Raw genomic sequence first — 19,422 nt, forward strand, 5'->3', positions numbered from 1 at the left:
AAGGGCTGGTGCGGAGATATTGATGGGGGAGGGCGAGATGGTGGGGGCGATGGAGTGCGTACTGTCTAAGATGTTACCAGTTGGGTGTTTTTTGGAGATGGCAGTACCTTTGTGTTTTGGGAGATGGGAGCCTAGTCTCTGGTTCCTGATGTGGACTGGGAGGGGGATGAGTGGTGTGGGTGGTGTGTTGAAACGGATTAACCATTCGAGGGGTGTGAGAGTATTGGTGTGGTGTGTAGTTGCTGTGAGGAGGGGTAGTGTAGTGGAGGGTTTGGGGTTGAGGGTCTGTGGTATGGATTGGGCGTAAGAGGGGATGGCTGTCTGGACTAGAGGGAGGATGGAGGCTAAGGTAGCTCTGTGGAAGGATGACATGATGGTGCTCAATAGTCAAAATCAGACAGCTGAGAAGCTCAAGTGCACCTAGGTGGTTAAATGTTGATGTGATACCCTTGGTGCCCTCTTACCCTTGTGAAAAGGATTGATGTTATACCCTCAGTACCCTCTTACCCGTGTGAAAAGGATCGATGTGATACCCTCAGTACCCTCTTACCCTTGTGAAAAGGATCGATGTTATACCCTTAGTGCCCTCTTACCCGTGTGAAAAGGATCAATGTGATACCCTCAGTACCCTCTTACCCTTGTGAAAAGGATTGATGTTATACCCTCAGTACCCTCTTACCCGTGTGAAAAGGATCGATGTGATACCCTCAGTACCCTCTTACCCTTGTGAAAAGGAACGATGTTATACCCTTAGTACCCTCTTACCCTTGTGAAAAGGAACGATGTGATACCCTCAGTACCCTCTTACCCTTGTGAAAAGGAACGATGTGATACCCTTGGTGCCCTCTTACCCTTGTGAAAAGGAACGATGTGATACCCTCAGTACCCTCTTACCCTTGTGAAAAGGAACGATGTGATACCCTCAGTACCCTCTTACCCTTGTGAAAAGGATTGATGTTATACCCTCAGTACCCTCTTACCCTTGTGAAAAGGATCAATGTGATACCCTCAGTACCCTCTTACCCTTGTGAAAAGGAACGATGTTATACCCTTAGTACCCTCTTACCCTTGTGAAAAGGAACGATGTGATACCCTCAGTACCCTCTTACCCTTGTGAAAAGGAACGATGTGATACCCTTGGTGCCCTCTTACCCTTGTGAAAAGGAACGATGTGATACCCTCAGTACCCTCTTACCCTTGTGAAAAGGAACGATGTGATACCCTCAGTACCCTCTTACCCTTGTGAAAAGGATTGATGTTATACCCTCAGTACCCTCTTACCCGTGTGAAAAGGATCGATGTGATACCCTCAGTACCCTCTTACCCTTGTGAAAAGGATCGATGTTATACCCTTAGTGCCCTCTTACCCGTGTGAAAAGGATTGATGTTATACCCTCAGTACCCTCTTACCCGTGTGAAAAGGATCGATGTGATACCCTCAGTACCCTCTTACCCTTGTGAAAAGGATCGATGTTATACCCTTAGTGCCCTCTTACCCGTGTGAAAAGGATCAATGTGATACCCTCAGTACCCTCTTACCCTTGTGAAAAGGATTGATGTTATACCCTCAGTACCCTCTTACCCGTGTGAAAAGGATCGATGTGATACCCTCAGTACCCTCTTACCCTTGTGAAAAGGAACGATGTTATACCCTTAGTACCCTCTTACCCTTGTGAAAAGGAACGATGTGATACCCTCAGTACCCTCTTACCCTTGTGAAAAGGAACGATGTGATACCCTTGGTGCCCTCTTACCCTTGTGAAAAGGAACGATGTGATACCCTCAGTACCCTCTTACCCTTGTGAAAAGGAACGATGTGATACCCTCAGTACCCTCTTACCCTTGTGAAAAGGATTGATGTTATACCCTCAGTACCCTCTTACCCTTGTGAAAAGGATCAATGTGATACCCTCAGTACCCTCTTACCCTTGTGAAAAGGAACGATGTTATACCCTTAGTACCCTCTTACCCTTGTGAAAAGGAACGATGTGATACCCTCAGTACCCTCTTACCCTTGTGAAAAGGAACGATGTGATACCCTTGGTGCCCTCTTACCCTTGTGAAAAGGAACGATGTGATACCCTCAGTACCCTCTTACCCTTGTGAAAAGGAACGATGTGATACCCTCAGTACCCTCTTACCCTTGTGAAAAGGATTGATGTTATACCCTCAGTACCCTCTTACCCGTGTGAAAAGGATCGATGTGATACCCTCAGTACCCTCTTACCCTTGTGAAAAGGATCGATGTTATACCCTTAGTGCCCTCTTACCCGTGTGAAAAGGATCAATGTGATACCCTCAGTACCCTCTTACCCTTGTGAAAAGGATTGATGTTATACCCTCAGTACCCTCTTACCCGTGTGAAAAGGATCGATGTGATACCCTCAGTACCCTCTTACCCTTGTGAAAAGGATCGATGTTATACCCTTAGTACCCTCTTACCCTTGTGAAAAGGATCAATGTGATACCCTCAGTACCCTCTTACCCGTGTGAAAAGGATCGATGTGATACCCTCTTAACCTTGTGAAAAGGATCGATGTTATACCCTCAGTGCCCTCTTATCCTTGTGAAAAGGATCGATGTGATACCCTCAGTACCCTCTTACCCTTGAGAAAAGGATCGATGTGATATCCTCAGTACCCTTTTACCCTTGTGAAAATGATCGATGTGATAACCTCAGTACCCTCTTACCCTTGTAAAAAGGATCGATTTGATAACCTTGGTACTCTCTTACACTTGTGAAAAGGATCGATTGATACCCTCAGTACCCTCATGAAAATAACTGATGTTATGCCCCCAGTACCCTGGTAACCTTGAGTTGTATGTTGATGTGATAACCTCAGTACCCTCTTATCCTTGTGAAAATGATCGATGTGATACCCTCAGTGCCCTCTTACCCTCATGAAAAGGACTGATGTTACGCCCCCAGTACGCTGGTAACCTTGAGTTGTATGTTGATGTGATACCCTCAGTACCCTCTTATCCTTGTGAAAATGATCGATGTGATACCCTCAGTACCCTCTTACCCATGTGAAAAGGATTGATGTGATACCCTCAGTACCCTCTTACCCTTGTGTAAAGGATCGATGTTATACCCTCAGTACACTCTTACCCTTGTCAAAAGGATCGATGTGATAACCTTGGTACTCTTTTACCCTTGTGAAAAGGATCAATATGATACCCTCAGTACCCTCTTACCCGTGTGAAAAGGATCGATGTGATACCCTCAGTACCCTCTTACACGTGTGAAAAGGATCGATGTGATACCCTCAGTACTCTCTTACCCTTGAGAAAAGGATCGATGTGATATCCTCAGTACCCTTTTACCCTTGTGAAAATGATCGATGTGATAACCTCAGTACCCTCTTACCCTTGTAAAAAGGATCGATTTGATAACCTTGGTACTCTTTTACCCTTGTGAAAAGGATCAATATGATACCCTCAGTACTCTCTTACACGTGTGAAAAGGATCGATGTGATACCCTCAGTACCCTCTTACACGTGTGAAAAGGATCGATGTGATACCCTCAGTACTCTCTTACCCTTGAGAAAAGGATCGATGTGATATCCTCAGTACCCTTTTACCCTTGTGAAAAGGATCGATTGATACCCTCAGTACCCTCTTACCCTCATGAAAAGAACTGATGTTACGCCCCCAGTACCCTGGTAACCTTGAGTTGTATGTTGATGTGATAACCTCAGTACCATCTTATTCTTGTGAAAATGATCGATGTGATACCCTCAGTGCCCTCTTACACTCATGAAAAGGACTGATGTTACGCCCCCAGTACCCTGGTAACCTTGAGTTGTATGTTGATGTGATAACCTCAGTACCCTCTTATTCTTGTGAAAATGATCGATGTGATACCCTCAGTACCCTCATGAAAAGAACTGATGTTACGCCCCCAGTACCCTGGTAACCTTGAGTTGTATGTTGATGTGATAACCTCAGTACCCTCTTATTCTTCTGAAAATGATCGATGTGATACCCTCAGTGCCCTCTTACACTCATGAAAAGGACTGATGTTACGCCCCCAGTACCCTGGTAACCTTGAGTTGTATGTTGATGTGATAACCTCAGTACCCTCTTATTCTTGTGAAAATGATCGATGTGATACCCTCAGTACCCTCATGAAAAGAACTGATGTTACGCCCCCAGTACCCTGGTAACCTTGAGTTGTATGTTGATGTGATAACCTCAGTGCCGACTTACCCTTGTGAAAAGGATTGATGTTACACCGCCAGTACCCTGGTAACCTTGTGTTGTATGTTGATGTGATACCCTCAGTACCCTCTTACCCTTGTGAAAAAGATCGATGCAATACCCTCATTACCCTATTACTCATGTGAAAAGGATCGATGTGATACCCTCAGTACCCTCTTACCCGTGTGAAAAGGATCAATGTTATACCCTCAGTACCCTCTTACCCTTGTGAAAAGGAACGATGTGATACCCTCAGCACCCTCTTACCCTTGTGAAAAGGAACGATGTGGTACCTTCAGTACCCTCTTACCCTTGTGAAAAGGATCGATGTGATACCCTCCGTGCCCTCTTACCCTTGTGAAAACGATCAATGTGATACTCTCAGTACCCTCTTACCCGTGTGAAAAGGATCAATGTTATACTCTCAGTGCCCTCTTACTCTTGTGAAAAAGATCGATGCGATACCCTCATTACCCTCTTACCCGTGTGAAAAGGATCAATGTTATACTCTCAGTGCCCTCTTACTCTTGTGAAAAAGATCGATGCGATACCCTCATTACCCTATTACCCTTGTAAAAAGGATTGATGCTACGCCCCCAGTACCCTGGGAACCTTGTGTGATATGTTGTTATATCCCAAGTACACTGGTAACCTTGTGTTGTATGTTGATGTGATACCCTCAGCACCCTCTTACCCGTGTGAAAAGGATCAATGTGATACTCTCAGTGCCCTCTTACCCGTGTGAAAAGGATCAATGTTATACCCTCAGTACCCTCTTACCCTTGTGAAAACGATCAATGTGATACTCTCAGTACCCTCTTACTCTTGTGAAAAAGATCGATGCGATACCCTCATTACCCTATTACCCATGTGAAAAGGATCGATGTTATACCCTCAGTACCCTCTTACCCGTGTGAAAAGGATCAATGTTATACCCTCAGTACCCTCTTACCCTTGTGAAAAGGATTGATGTTGTACTCTGTGTACAGCTTCTGGGTCCTTCTCTCCTTCTTGACGGTCTCGGCCTGGATGGCGTTCATGGCCACTGCGTTTAGGGTGACTTTCTCGCGGCCTCCAGGAGCCCCACGGCCCGCCATTGATGCCTTGGGCTAGCTGAGCCGGCAGGGGGTGCTCTCTGACTTTGCCCCTGGCTCCCTGCCTCAGTCTCTGGTGCTGCTCTGCCCCTGGAGTTCTGTAGTGCCCCCTTGCTCTCCCTGCCCCCTCTTCTTCCCTCTCCCCTTCACCGCTGCCCTTTCCTCTTGCAGTTTATTTACCGTTTCCAGGCAACAGTGGACGCTGCGGGGGGAGGCGGGGCAATGATGGCGGAAGTGGAAGCCTAGGACACAAGATGCAGCCCCGCGCGCGCCCCCGAGCCCTTTGCTTCGTCAGCGAGTGGGTGGCGGCCTGTGAAGAGATGCTTGATGCGGGGGCGCGCATTCGTCTTCCGTGCACTCTGCAGGGTGGGTGACTTCCAGGCGGTTAGGGTTACTGCCCAGTTTATATGTAGCCAAGCCTGCACTCCCCAAACCCGATGTCATTCAGTGAGACATACACCGAGTACGAGGGCTTTAACTGGACCGGGGCTCATATTTAATTCTTAAATCGAGATCACAGACATATTGATCAGATTTGAAAATCTGTGCTTATGCGGCTGAAAGGATCTCGATTGTATCCAAAGCAGTCGGGGCGTTTCCCCACTTTCATGTTGGCCATTGATTTATATATCTGGGGAGAGTGTTGTTTTTATACTGAGTTATATATCCAGAAAGGTGTTTCCAAACCCAGACGTGCAGGTGTATTTACAGTATGCAGGCAAGGCTGCCACCCCCCAGCCACCGTGCTGCTGAGGGACCCACAGTGGGTGTGCAGGCAGGGCTGCCAGCCCCCAGCCTCCGTGCTGAGGGACCCACAGTGGGCATGCAGGCAAGGGACCCACAGTGGGTGTGCAGGGCCTTTGGACAGTTGGCCTCACGCCGCACCATGCACACTTCGGGACACCCACTCGACTTGGCCTTGCACTGAAACCATTAATCACACAGATTTGAAGAGTGCTTTGAAGTGGAGGAAGCCTGCACGAACAGCTATTTGAATTCGCACCAACAGAGTCCAGAATAAAAACATCCTCAAGTTCACATGTTTAAAGGGTCGGGTCCACGCCTCGTTCTCTAATAACGCTATTCCAGTCATTGCATTTAAACTATGGTGGTAAACTTTCTGGAATCATTTCACTGGAGAACAATTGTGTTGACAACTTTGTGCGCAATAGTGCATTTCTAAGCTGTACAACTAGCACAAGTAGTATCGGGGTATTGCGTGCTGGTACCTTACCGGTTATGTATACACACCTGAGCCCGTAAGCAAGCACGGCCTACTAGCGCCCAAGTGCCTCTGTCTGGGACTGACCCATGGGGCCATAGCCTGCATGTTATCTAAAGGTACCAGCTTCTTGCATGTAGTGTTCATTGGCACCCAGAGAAGGGCGCTCAGTCAATCAGGGGGCTGGAAAAGCGGGTGGTGCCATTTTCATTGTGGGGAAGCAACAGGGAGCCTCTCGGCATTCCCACCACTCCCCCACACTCAAAAACATTCCTGCCCTTTGCCCACACCCTTCAGCCCTCCCCACTTACCTGCTGCCCCACCTGTCGCTCTCCTCACCGCAGCCTCGACTAAGTCCCTTTTCCTATGGCAGTGGCCATCTTGTTTTATTTTTTACAGGAGTTTGGGCTCCCGCAATACATGCACAGCCAATCACCACTAAAATAAAAAAAAAATGTAAACCATTAGCATGTCTATCGCCCCCTTGTCAGGGGGAAAACTTGCCGAGGCCCGAGTGAAAGGCTTGCGCTTGCGTTCCATCACCAGCCATATCCGCTCTCGATGCGGGGGTGTTTGCCATTATCTTGGACCTTACCGCTGTTTCGATCCAGTGGTGAAGGCAACCTAGTTCCACCATACTTCCACCATACTGCAAGCTTAATCCTTGATCCATGCATGAGAACAATCCCGATTTAGGTGTGTGGGAGACGCCTGATAATTGTTGTCAAAAATATTGCTATTTTTGACTTTCTCCTGCCGAAAATATCCCCAACCTCAATACAGTTCAATGGGGTAAATTCATTCTCCCGCTTCTTGTGACAAAATCTCCCTCCCAGGTAATGCAAATCATTGGCGTGTTAGCCAGTGAGCCCCTCCAGTTGTTCAAATCCATTTTCATAGCTATGGCCAGAATGGTATCAAACAGCTTGCCTTGAAGCGCCCCATTTTTCATCAACTCCGGGCCTTCACTGCCAACGACCACTGTTTCATGTGAAAAGTAAGTAGAGATACCACAGATATTTTTATGAAAGGCCAAATTGAAGTAAAGAACTTCTTTGTGTAATGACATTCAAAGAGCATGGACCTCCTGACAGGTTTGCCGGTCCAGAAACAAGGGTGCCGGTAAGCTATGTGTTTGCCTGCTTGAGCTGCTGTACCCAACAGGTCTGGCCCCTGCCAGGTGCAGCGGTCACGGTAGGCAAACCCGTCACAGAAACACTGGCACTGTGCTTCCGTGTCCCCACTCTCATAGAGTCCCATGGGGATTTAGAAATGTACTGGTGCCTGACTTCCCAGCTGCTGTATTCGTATTGAGCTGGCGCACCAGGAAGTCAGGCACCGGTACATTTTTACGGGTCCGGAGGCAACCTGCCAGTAGCACTGGCAGGGTTACTGCCGGACCCGTCATTAGGCCCCATGTGTTTAAGGGTTTGCGCCTTCATTTGACGTGACCAACATAAACTGGCGTCCGATGCATGTTCCTAAACTTGGAGGGAGTGAAGAATGCTCTGTTAAAAAGCACGAAGAGAGTTTGAGTCATGGAGACTGCATGGTATGTCTTTCTGATCTACCTCCATATGAATGCCCGAGTCTTCACCAAAAAAAGTGCTTACCAATGGGCATTCCAGGATGCGCAGATCATAGAGTTAGGGTGGCCTCGCTGGGGAGGGAATGTCTTATATAAAGCTGAGGGTGGGGAGAGACAACCCCAAGAGTGTGCAAGTCTATTCCGGTGGGATGGTTTATGCCCTGTATTTATACAGCAGCTAGCCATATGTTGTCCTGTAGCGACTCAAAGAGGGTCTCCACCCTTTTAGTCCAAATTCTATTCATACATAGGAGGCCCACTTTGAACTGACTGCCCCAGTAGATTGGTTTCCCTTCAATCCTCATATTATTGTTTTCCCAAATATGTCCCACCTGGATTGTTTTTCGACTGCCACTGGTGTAAAGCTCCACATGCGGTGTGTATTGCATGCAGCTTCTGATTGGCGGTTTACAGAGGATGAAAGGAATATCCCAGATTTTACGAAGAAAGCTCAACTGGCTTCTATGTCCTACTAGTCAATCAAAGCTCCTCCTTTCTAAAGAGGATTACTCCAAACGGGTATGCAACCCTTCCAAATGTTGTCAAGCTAAGAAATAAATAACCTAACTCCTTCCAATAACAGTTTAAAATTATTTTCCAATTATCTTTGTGAAATTCTTTTTGTAAAAATGTTTACTAAATAAATGATTGCGACACCGATTTTTCACCAAAAACATTTTTCCATTCCTAAACGCTTTTTATTCTGAACATAAATGAAAAGAAAACCCTTCCTTCGTGTTCTTAAGAAAATCAATATAATCGTAACAAATGTTTACAAAAACCAATAACTTTCACATTTCACAAAAAAAGTGAGAGCATTTACAGAATTACGTTTTTCAATGATCCAACAGTTGTATCCAGATTTCACCCAGTGTCCGGAGCTTATTCCACACCAATCTATCGGAACCTCTCTACGCGCTTCAGGACTTGAGTCCCATCTTCAGGAGAATCTGGACTCCCTTCCTAATTAGCAATATATAAGACACATTACTTATTGCCACATGGTAGACCAATTCCTCAAAATAATCCATATTTCTACTCACAGACATCACTAACCTCTTAAGATCCTCAAGCGATCAATTCTCAATGTGAATGCATGCATTCTCGCTCCGCTTTCCGATAATGGTATCTTACAACACATAATCCATGTGTGATAAACTTTAAAATCACTCTCCTTCAATATCCCCACTGTCCCAAAATTCTTACCTCCTCACCAAGAGTATCAATGACTCCACTGTTTAATCCTCACGGTTCTTCCCAGTCCCCAAATTAACAAGAATAGCGCTAAACAAAGTAAAGGACATCTGCCAGAATCTCTAATAAATGCATCCCAAAGTAAGGCATAGATCAAGAAACTGAAATCCTCTTCATAATGTCCAACTAACGGTGCCCAATGTCCAGTGTATCTAAGTTGAACTCACAAAACACCCCGGCGTCTCCCAATGCCTTACCTCCTAACTTGTAACATCTATCCAGAAAAGTGAGCATCCAAACTCCACCACTCCGTTCTAACTCTGTTTATATCAAACAAAATGGCCTCAGAGCATTTCATGTAACGCTGTGACATCACATGTCTGACATCACTAATGTACAAAAACAACTCTGGATCGATGTATGAATAGTCTCTCAACATTATCGAGTAAATCCAACAACTGGATAACTAGATCCCTTAATAACCGGGCCTCCCCTCTGAAATGATATTAAAACTAAACCTGTGGTCAACAAATAGTCTCACCATCTTGTTCAATTCATATTCCATCAAACATAATGATCGCATGGTTTTACCAGGCGTTAAGGACGGGACCCGCAAAGGGACATTGGAGCTAATAACGGTACCGCAATTAGCGGTACCATTATTAGCGCCTTCCCATTGAGCCCTATGGGGGCTCAAATGGGAATGGGGAAGGGCCCTGGTGAATGGGGAATTACCGCCCCCACCAACCTTGGAATGGGGCGGTAATAGTTCCATTCACCAGGGCGGAGTCGGCATGGGTTTGGAGGTAGCCATGGCGCTAATAGCGCCATGGTTACCTCCAAACTCGTAATGACCCCCAAGTGTGTTATCAAGCAATCTGTTTACCTCTGTATGGGTGGTTCAGTGAACTAACTTTCAAGATGCTATTACAATGTTGGCACTGACTACATGGTTGCTCCCTCTCCAATGCTGTCTCTTATCACCCTTATCTTTCATCTCAGCTTTTACATTTTATTTTAAAGAATAACTTTTTTTGTATGCAAAGATGGGTGCCGCAGAACATTTCTAAAAATAAAAAAACAATCATGGGGGATGCAGGGGTGTCCCCGGCTTGCATTAAAAGGAAAGCGGGGGACAAAGAAAGATTTTTTTTTTTAAACTGACCCTGTAGCGAGCAGAAGTTCTACCCCTCAGTTGGGAGACGGCCCTTGCGTTGCAGGGTGCAAGCCGTGCAGCGGATCAGCAGGAAAGTGAGGAGCAGGAGGTACGTTTTAAGGGTAGGGGGTGCAGGGTGGGGGATAGCGGTCCGAGATCATGTACGTGATTATTTAATTACGGCATTTCAAATTCGTGATTTTCGAATTCACATTTTATGTTTGCAAAATAATCACATACATCCCACAAAGATAGGTGGGCTAGGAAAAAGTCTATCTAGCCTCGGATCCAATCTCAAACCTTGGCAGGTTTTATGAATATTCTACTTAATCTTCTTGCTTTGTGATGAAAAGGTTGTCACATATGCAAAACTTGCTTCCTTTATTTTCTTTAACCTTCAATAAATCGTGTCTATTCATTGATTGAATGATATTTATTTCTATCGCGCTCGTACACAAGTGTTTCAGAGCGCGACAAGGCAAGGGAGGGGAACAGGGGAGAACAAAACAGCGATCTTACTAGGCCCAGTGACATTGAGAACGTGCAAGTGCATGGGAGAGGGGGAGGGGAAAAGTGCATGGAAGGGGGGAGAAATGGAAAGTGCGAAGCAGAGGAAAAACAGATAAATAACAATAAATAAATAATAAAGGCAACAAACAGTGGTAACGCAGCCAGCAATTTGCAAGTGCTAGGTTTAAGGCAGCAGACAGGGTAGGTCTGATAAGTGCAGGAAGAAAAAGGGGGAAAAGGGGGGGCTGTATGGGTACAGATACAAACCCCATTGCAAGTCGTGGCCCGGAGGCAGTGCGGGAGGGTGGCCAGGTGCACAGTGCCAAGAGAGAACAGACCAGCAGGGGAGAGGGGGAGCGAAGGCAGAAGAAAAGAGGAAGGTCTTGAGATGCTTCCGTAACCAGAGATGGTTCTCCTCAAGTTTTAGAGTGGCAGGGAGGCTGTTCTAGAGGGAAGCCCCAGCCGAAGACAGAGATCTACCCCCAGCTTGTTTCTTTGAAAAACGACTGACCCTGAGGGAGTTGGAGGTAGAGGAGCGGAGCTCAAGAGGGGAGCTATTTGCGGAGGGAGAGCTGAAGGTATTTTGGACCCAGGCCCCAGAAGGCCTTGTGGACAATGGAGAGGGTTTTGAATTTAATCCTTGCATCCACTGGGAGCCAGTGGAGAGATTTCAGAGCTGGAGAGATACGATCCCAGGGTTTGAGGCCAAGGACAAGTCTCGCAGTCCTGTTCTGGATTAGTTGTACTTGTTGTACTTTCTGAAGTGAAGCACTAAGTAACTGTTTAGGATATTGAGGTGCTTGAAATCTATCCTTTATGGCCAAGCTTTTCTGTCTAATCTCTTCTTCTGTTGCAATATTTCTCTTATACTGTATAAACTGACTGAAAGGAATATATTTCCAACACTTGTGGGATCGCTATTGGGTTATGTGCGCTATTTACCACCAAAAAAATTCTAAAAAATGGGTCGGCAGCAAGTGATATCTTACCCTCAAACTTCCCACAAAGTTTGTAACAATAATACAAATAAAAACCTGATTCGGGAAGATATCTCGCGCTCACACCTATACTTTAACAAAATTTCTAATCAATTTTGGTCCAATAATATTAATGTAGTAAAACAACTTCAATTTAAAGAGTCCATCAATGCAATGATTCCCAACAAAAAATGTTTTTTAATTTGTCCAAGAAAAACAGCCGACACGTGTTTCGACCTTGGGTCGTTCTCAAGGCTGTGTGGAATTATACAGTCAAATAGTATATAGCAATTAAGAGAAATTATAAAAAGATAACCATACCATATAGTTCCACATGTCAGGTCAGGATGAGAGAGGTTTTTTTGCCTTAATCAAATATTTGAATTGATATGAAAGAAAAAAACACAAATTCAAAAGCCACAAATTAGTTCCTCTATCAAAGAAGTCTCTAAAATGGAGACATTACCCCCATAAAAACCCACTCTTTTTAACGACTCCAGATTTAACTAAATTTAGAAGAAATAATATTTAAAATTTCAAGATGTTTGTTACATGCATAGTTAGTTTTTAAACACAAAATCCCTATATTTTCACCTTGTGAAACCATCTAGCTAGACCAAAATATAAATTTTCAAAGTTAAAATTAAAAATTGTTGGTGAATTTGTAAATATGACTGTATTCCCCTGTTAGTACTTGATCATGCAATATTACTATAACTAAGACTTACCCCATATATAAATCACTAGAATTCACAAGTTTGAAGTATAAAGGATCACTCAGTTTACTTGGTCTTGAGTTGTCACTTCAATTTTCAGATCTGTATAAGAGATTCCTTTTTATTTTAATTTATTAATTCAAATTACTAAACTGACTGGTATAATGAAATAATAATAAATGCTCACCAGCTTTTAACGATTAAGTTTCTTGAAAAAATTTTTTTTGTATAGCAGGATGCTATCACATTCCAATCATTTTGACACATAAATTGTGTAGTCTGGAAACAAAGTTCACCTACAAAAATAATAAGCTCATTTGTATATATCACTATGATTCAATCTCCTCCATTAAAGCATTGATCTTAGATTATCTTTAGACTCACCATTTAAAGGGTTAGATCCCACGTCTCTTGTTTTCTAAAGGGATCCTGCACCCATCACAGAATCTTATATACATTTTGCCCGCGAAAAACCGTGGGCCGTGTTTACAGTGACGTCACGCGCACACGGACGTGATGACGTCATGCGTTAAATGCCGTGATGACGTCACACGTACGGGCGCGCGATATCGTCATCGAATGCATTTAGCAAACGCGGGCGTGTAACTTATCATTTACTATTCTCGCATCAAATGTCTGTTCTTTATCGGAGTTTAAATTCTCACAAAGTGACTCAGCACCCCTCAAATGTACTTCGAAACATTAACAATAGATTTAGACTGAAGGGAATACTTTCTAGTGTTTTCTTTGGGTGGAAGCTATTGGCCAATAGCAAACTATTCCTATTTGTCAATTTAGAACAAATTGTTGTTTCCAATGTATTCACGCAATTGTAAATTTCAACTTCAAGAAATTGAATTCTCGCCTTGGTTATACAGGTCGTAAACTGAAATCTCAGGTTTAATGAATTCATATGGTTAAAAGAATCAGATAGCTGTTCATCTGTCCCATGACATATTCCAAATATATCATTGATAAATCCCGTCATGTGGAATACTGGTGTAGAGCAAACCGCATCCATTGTAAATAAGACAGCTCAACCTCTTTTAGTCTTCTCAAGAAATGTTCCGTATCTTGGACGTTATGGTCTACGTTTCTGTATCAAAGGTTGTACAACCGTGTCAATATATGGGCTAAAGGTTCCAATAGGCTCTCTGTGGCTGCCACAATAGGGTGACCCAGTGGTTTCTGTATATTTTGATGAACCTTTGGCAGAATATAGAAGATAGTGTGATAGGGTTGGGTGCTGTGTGTTATCCAACCAATCTCTTCTTCTTGAATTTATAGACCCTTAATCACTTTCCATATCTCTATAGTATGATCATGATCAATATTTGTGTCTAGACATCCCAACCCTGCAGCTGATGCTCTACTTATTCTGCATAGTCTGAATGATTCGTACACACTAGCCCCCCTCCCCCACCTCCCCCTACTCCCTTGTCCGGTGGCTTTAAGATACTATTTTTCCTTCACACTTTTTGAATAACCCTCCTTTCATTCTTTGTGAAGTTACCATATTTTCTCTTTTTGAATTTAAATTTTTGCCGATCTTTAAGTACCGATTTCTGAATACATTCCAGGGTCTGGTTCTGGACTACTGGTAAAAAAGAACTTTTGGCTTTCATCTCTAAATATTCCCATTCTTTCTCCCTTCCAATCTCTTCATCCTCTATATTATCAAAGAAGACCTTTAGTTTCATCTTTTGCATCAATTTTAGAAAGTCAATCTCTTCCTTCATTAGTGTGCTTGAATATTGCGGGACAAATGTAAGTCCTTTTTGTAGAGTCTGTCTCTCAAATTGTGTCAGTTTATAATTCGGAAAATGAATCGCTATCATAGTAGGCCAGATATATACCTGTGTCTTGCCCACTGAACCAAAGCAAGCCTTGATTGACCCTGAAGGCAATATAGTACCTAATGAAGAGTGGAAAGCCCACCTCACTCCAGGTGTGTTGAATCGCAATCCTGGATCTTTTCCCTTTCCATACACAGGTCGATAACGTTTTGTTGATAATGTTGAAAAAGGAAAGGGGCCCTCCAGCAAGAGCATAGCTAAAACATATAGGATCAATGGTGAGATACCCATCTCAATCATTTACAGTCGACACCACCATGAAAGAGCAAGAAGGGACCGTTTATCTTGTTTCAAATTGCTTTAGTGTTCAATCTTAGCAGTAGCTGAGGTAGCTTTTGGTGCCATGGGGCGGATAATAGGGCCCCAATGGGAGGCAGGGGGCACACTGGGCATCAGGGAGGAGCCAGGGGGGGGGCAGCAGTCCCCTCTAGCCCCCGCCCCCCGGCTCCACCACTGAATCTTAGTGTCTCCTACAGTTCATTTAGAAAATAGCAGGCAACACTTTGGATGCTCTCATCTCTTCCGACATCCCTCTCTCTCTCCCTCTCAATATCTCCCTCTCTTGGATGGACCACTCTCTTCTCTCTTCAAACTTAAAGCTCTCCTCTTGCATCGGCACACCCAGCGTGGCTACTCAGATTCAAAGACACCAGACCAATGAAAACAGTGACAGCGGCTGCCTTTGCCTCCATCTACTCACTGCCTCCTACTCCTGCGGAAGACGCCCTCCCTGACACAGCCCTCGCTAACTTCAATCTCTCCATTTCCAATACCCTTGACATTCTTGACCCTGTCATGAGGGTCCGACTGAAGACCTCCAAAAAGTGCAACTCTTGGTACGATTCTGATCTGGCTGCCCTTACACGCAAGTGGAGGGCAGCTTGAAAGGAAATGGAATGCGTCGGGTGATCCCTCTGATAAACTGGCCTGCCGCCTCCTTCAAAGGCAATATCGCCTCTGCCTCGGCACCAAGAAAAGAGTATTTATTCAAGCCGGCATCTCTGCGGCATCAAACAACAAAGACAAACTGTTCAAAGTCTGTAAGGAACTGGCCAATCCTGCAGCAGCCTCCTCTTCTGTCACACCCGCCTAGGACCTTTGCACTGCCGTGCCTACTTACTTCTCCGCAAAAACACAAGACATCTTTTCCTCTCTCACCTCCACACCACTTCATACACCAACACCTCTGGAGCCTCCCTTGGCTCCTCCACCATTTCTCCTCTCTTTTCTCACTCCCATCACACCTGATGAGGTCACCAGACAAGTTCGGTCTATGAAGGCCTCATCCAAACAGGTGGACCCATGCCCCTCCAAAACCATTAAGGACAACATTGACTCTCACGCTCTAACCTTGGCTGATCTCTTTAATTTCTGTTTTGCCATTGGAGTTTTCCCAACTTCGCTTCAGCCCTCCCTTGTGCACCCTCTACTTAAGAAAACCTCTGCAAACCCCTCCATTCTGGCAAACTACCTCCCCATCTCTATCACCCCTTTCCTGTGAAAACTCCTGGAGACGTTGGCTATCTCTCAGCTCACCCTCCACACTGAATCTGCTGGTTGCCTCCACGACCATCAGTCTGGCTTTAGAGCATCCAGAGGGAGGGAAACTGCTCTTTTCAACACCCATGAAGACCTGCTCTCAAATCTTGACACTAACACTTCCTCTGTCCTCATTATTCTTGATCTCTCCTCTGCCTTTGACATGGTAAACCACAACACCCTGATCGCACGTCTCTGAGACACCCTGGGAATCACTGGTCAGGCTCTGGTGTGGTTAACCTCCTTTCTGTCTGACCGCCCATCCCAGGCAGTACTTGGGCCCTTATCTCCACTATCCCTCTTTCAATCTGTGGTGTCCCCCAGGGCTCTAACCTTTCCCCCTGGTTCTTCAATGTCTACATGGCTGCCAGTTTCACATTTAATTTCCAGTGTTATGCAGATGACACTCAACTCTCCTTCAGGCTACCCTCAGCCATATACTCTACCTCGCTCATATCTGACTGTCTGCAATCCAGTCATGGTGGTCCGCAAACAACATCTGCCTCAATGCCAGTAAGACTGAGATTGTTCGCATTGGGATCCCTGCTCTCACTTTCCCACTCTCACTGTGGCCTCCCTTAGCCCTGTGCCCGCAACCACATGCGAGGCAAAAAACCCTGGGGTCATCTTCGACTCCACTTTCTCCTTCTCCACTCACATGTCGGACATCTCTAAGTCCAACTACCAGCTGCACCTCCTCAGAGGTACTCTTCCTTTTGTCACCTTCCACCAGCGGCTCACCATCTCCAGAGCCCTGGTTCTCTCAAGGCTGGACTACTGCAACAGCCTCTTTCTCAACCTCCCTGCCTCGTCACTGCACCCTATGCAACTCATCCAGAACAGAACCGCAAGTCTTATCTGTGGCCTCAAGCACAGGGTCCGCATCTCTCCGGTGCTGAAATCCCTCCACTGGCTCCCCGTGGCTGCAAGGATCAGGTTCAAGACCGTCTGCATTGTTCACAAGGCTTTCTGGGGTCTGGGACCTACCTGTCTGCAACATTGCCTTCCTAAATACTGTCCCTCCCGAGCCTTCCGCTCATCTACCTCCAACCTTCTACGAGTGAGCCGGTTCTCCAAGCAGAGATTTGGAGGGAGATCTTTATCCTCTGCAGGGGCCTCCCTCTGGAATAGCCTCCCTGGCGCCCTGGGTCTTGATCCTGATCTCCTTAAATTCTGGAAACTCCTTAAGACCTTCCTCTTCTCCTCTTCCTTCTCTCTTCCTCTACCCTGCTAACCTCTCTTTCCGCTATATTGCCTAACTCACTCCTTTTCCACGCAGCATGCTGACTGGCCGCCAGGAGTACCTCAGAGCCTCACAGGTCCCCGGCACCCTCGCCAGTCCTCCAGCACTTGCCTCAGGGTCTGCACTTGCCTTTTGCTACTGCACTCGGTGAATTATCCAGTGAGAATGGCATCTCTCAGCACTTACCCAGTTTCTGACCAACTGGGCGCATCCAGATTCAGCTGCACTTGTCCTCCTCCCCCTGCCGTCTCCTGTACCATCTGTGCCCTTGCACGTTCTGAATGTACCATGCACTGAGGATCATCTATCCTTTCCTCCCTGTCTCGCCTCCCGCATGGTGGCAGCTCTATGCTCTTGGAAAAACATCAGAATCATTGTTATACATATTTGCTGTTATCTACACTGTTAATTGTATTATATGCACTTACTCTGCCTGGCAGACTGGTTATCATTCAGAAACTCAAGAGCCCTGAAAGACTGTTGTTTTTTTCTCCCCTGTTCCCACCCTCCTTGAGCACCTTGAAACACTTGCCTTGTGTTTATGCGCTTTACAAATGAACATTACCATACCATGCCATAACCATACCACTTGCCTAAAGTTTGCCTTTTTGCTTAATATGGGGCGTTTGCCAAACCGGCCCAAATTCTTCCATGTGTGATTTCAGGGAGAGCCTGTAGAAAGGCATAATGTTTGACCTCTCCACATTCAGGTTACAGCCTGAGACATGGGAGCATTGGCATTTCTACTGCATCGCTGCCAGCAGGGCAGGGGTGCGCTGCATAGGCCATAATGTCACCCGGGTATGCAGATGCTTTAATTTGGAACTTGTTGGATCCTACTCCCTCTGTGAGTTTATTGGCTCTAGCATAAGTAGGAATAAACAATGGGAGAGCGGGCCCCCAATCCTTGTTCCCCAGTGAAGGTTGAAATAAGGGGAGAACACCCTGTTTACAAATGTGAAAGCTCTGGAGGACTGGTAGAGAGCCATGATTAAGGAGATTATTTTTTGACCGAACCAATTCCATTTGAGTACCGTGCACAAGAATGGCCAACCGTCAATGGCCTTTTTGGAATGTAATGTGATTGCAGCCAATGGAACATATGTCTCTTTTGTAAATCAATAATGGCACAGAAACACCTGGTAGTAGCTGTTGCTATTCACCCTTTGGTTGAGCTAGTCTGGTCTTTGGGTAATGGCCTCAGAATTAGTGGTTTAATCATCATTGCCAGGACCTTGCTTAAATTCTTTGCCTCAGTGTTGATTAGGGAAATAAGCGTGTAGCTTTGGAAGTCCTGTTCATGTATAATGAATAATAATTGCATCGGAAAATGATCCTTTACAGCTGGTTTTAGACAAGTAGCTGGCAAGCAAAGATTGGATCTTAGAGGAAAGAAGTTCTAGCAAGGGACTTAAAAAGTCAATTGGAAAGCCTTCCTGCACAGGGGCTTTTTTTTCAAGTTTGGAAATGGCCAGATATATCTCGTTCAAAACCACTTCTTAGATTAGATGAAAGGGCCGTGGAAATGTTTCATTGGTCAACCAAACGGATTTTGTGGAGATATTAGTAATTGATGCGGGTGGGATAGGGGGCAGTCTCTGGTGTTTGCGGGTTGTTGCGGTATTTAGCAAAAGCTTGGGCTAATTCAGCATCTTTCACAGTGGTTTTATTGCCAACTTGTATGGCTGTGACTTTGCTATTCTGACTATGCACCTTCAAGAGGCCAGAAGCGTGCCACTTTTGTTCGCACCTCCCCCCCTTTGAAGAACTTCAGCTGCGCTTTGAGTAGAATCACTGTTGCTCCACAGGAACTGAGCTTATTTTTTATTTTTTTATTTTTATTTGTTTTAACCTCTTTGGTTTTTACAAAAATCAAAAATCCATCTTCCAACTTGGGACACCACTTTTGTCCGGCGAGCAGACTCCCTGTTGAGCTCGCAAGCACTTCTACTCCATGCGTGCTGGTAGGCCACTTGTGACAGGAGTATTGTCCCTTCTGAGTGCAACGTCCAAGAATTTAGCTGTCATCCTGGACCATCTGGGGGAGTCTCCTGCGATTAGCCGATACCAGCGAGTTTCTTCGTCCAGTGTAGTTTCATCTGATGTAAGTAGTGCCAAGTATT

The 19,422-nt window shown here is 45.3% G+C and overlaps 1 protein-coding gene across 2 annotated transcripts in view; it reads right to left on the reverse strand.

The window, feature by feature from the left end:
• Positions 1-6,380, reverse strand: part of CFAP144 (cilia and flagella associated protein 144) — an 88,644-nt gene extending 82,264 nt beyond the window's left edge. The window contains exon 1 of one of the 2 annotated variants that reach the window (XM_069642454.1): positions 5,479-6,380. In XM_069642454.1, coding sequence (XP_069498555.1) covers positions 5,479-5,641 — 163 coding nt within the window. In that variant the 5' untranslated portion in view covers positions 5,642-6,380. Of the gene's footprint in view, positions 1-5,156 lie in introns of both variants that reach the window. The other variant, XM_069642455.1, reaches the window with a different exon arrangement.
• Positions 6,381-19,422: the final 13,042 nt, after the last annotated feature.

Source organism: Ambystoma mexicanum, chromosome 1q (assembly GCF_040938575.1).
Source record: "Ambystoma mexicanum isolate Mex_15411 chromosome 1q, UKY_AmexF1_1, whole genome shotgun sequence".
NCBI classification, from domain to species: Eukaryota; Metazoa; Chordata; class Amphibia; order Caudata; family Ambystomatidae; genus Ambystoma; species Ambystoma mexicanum.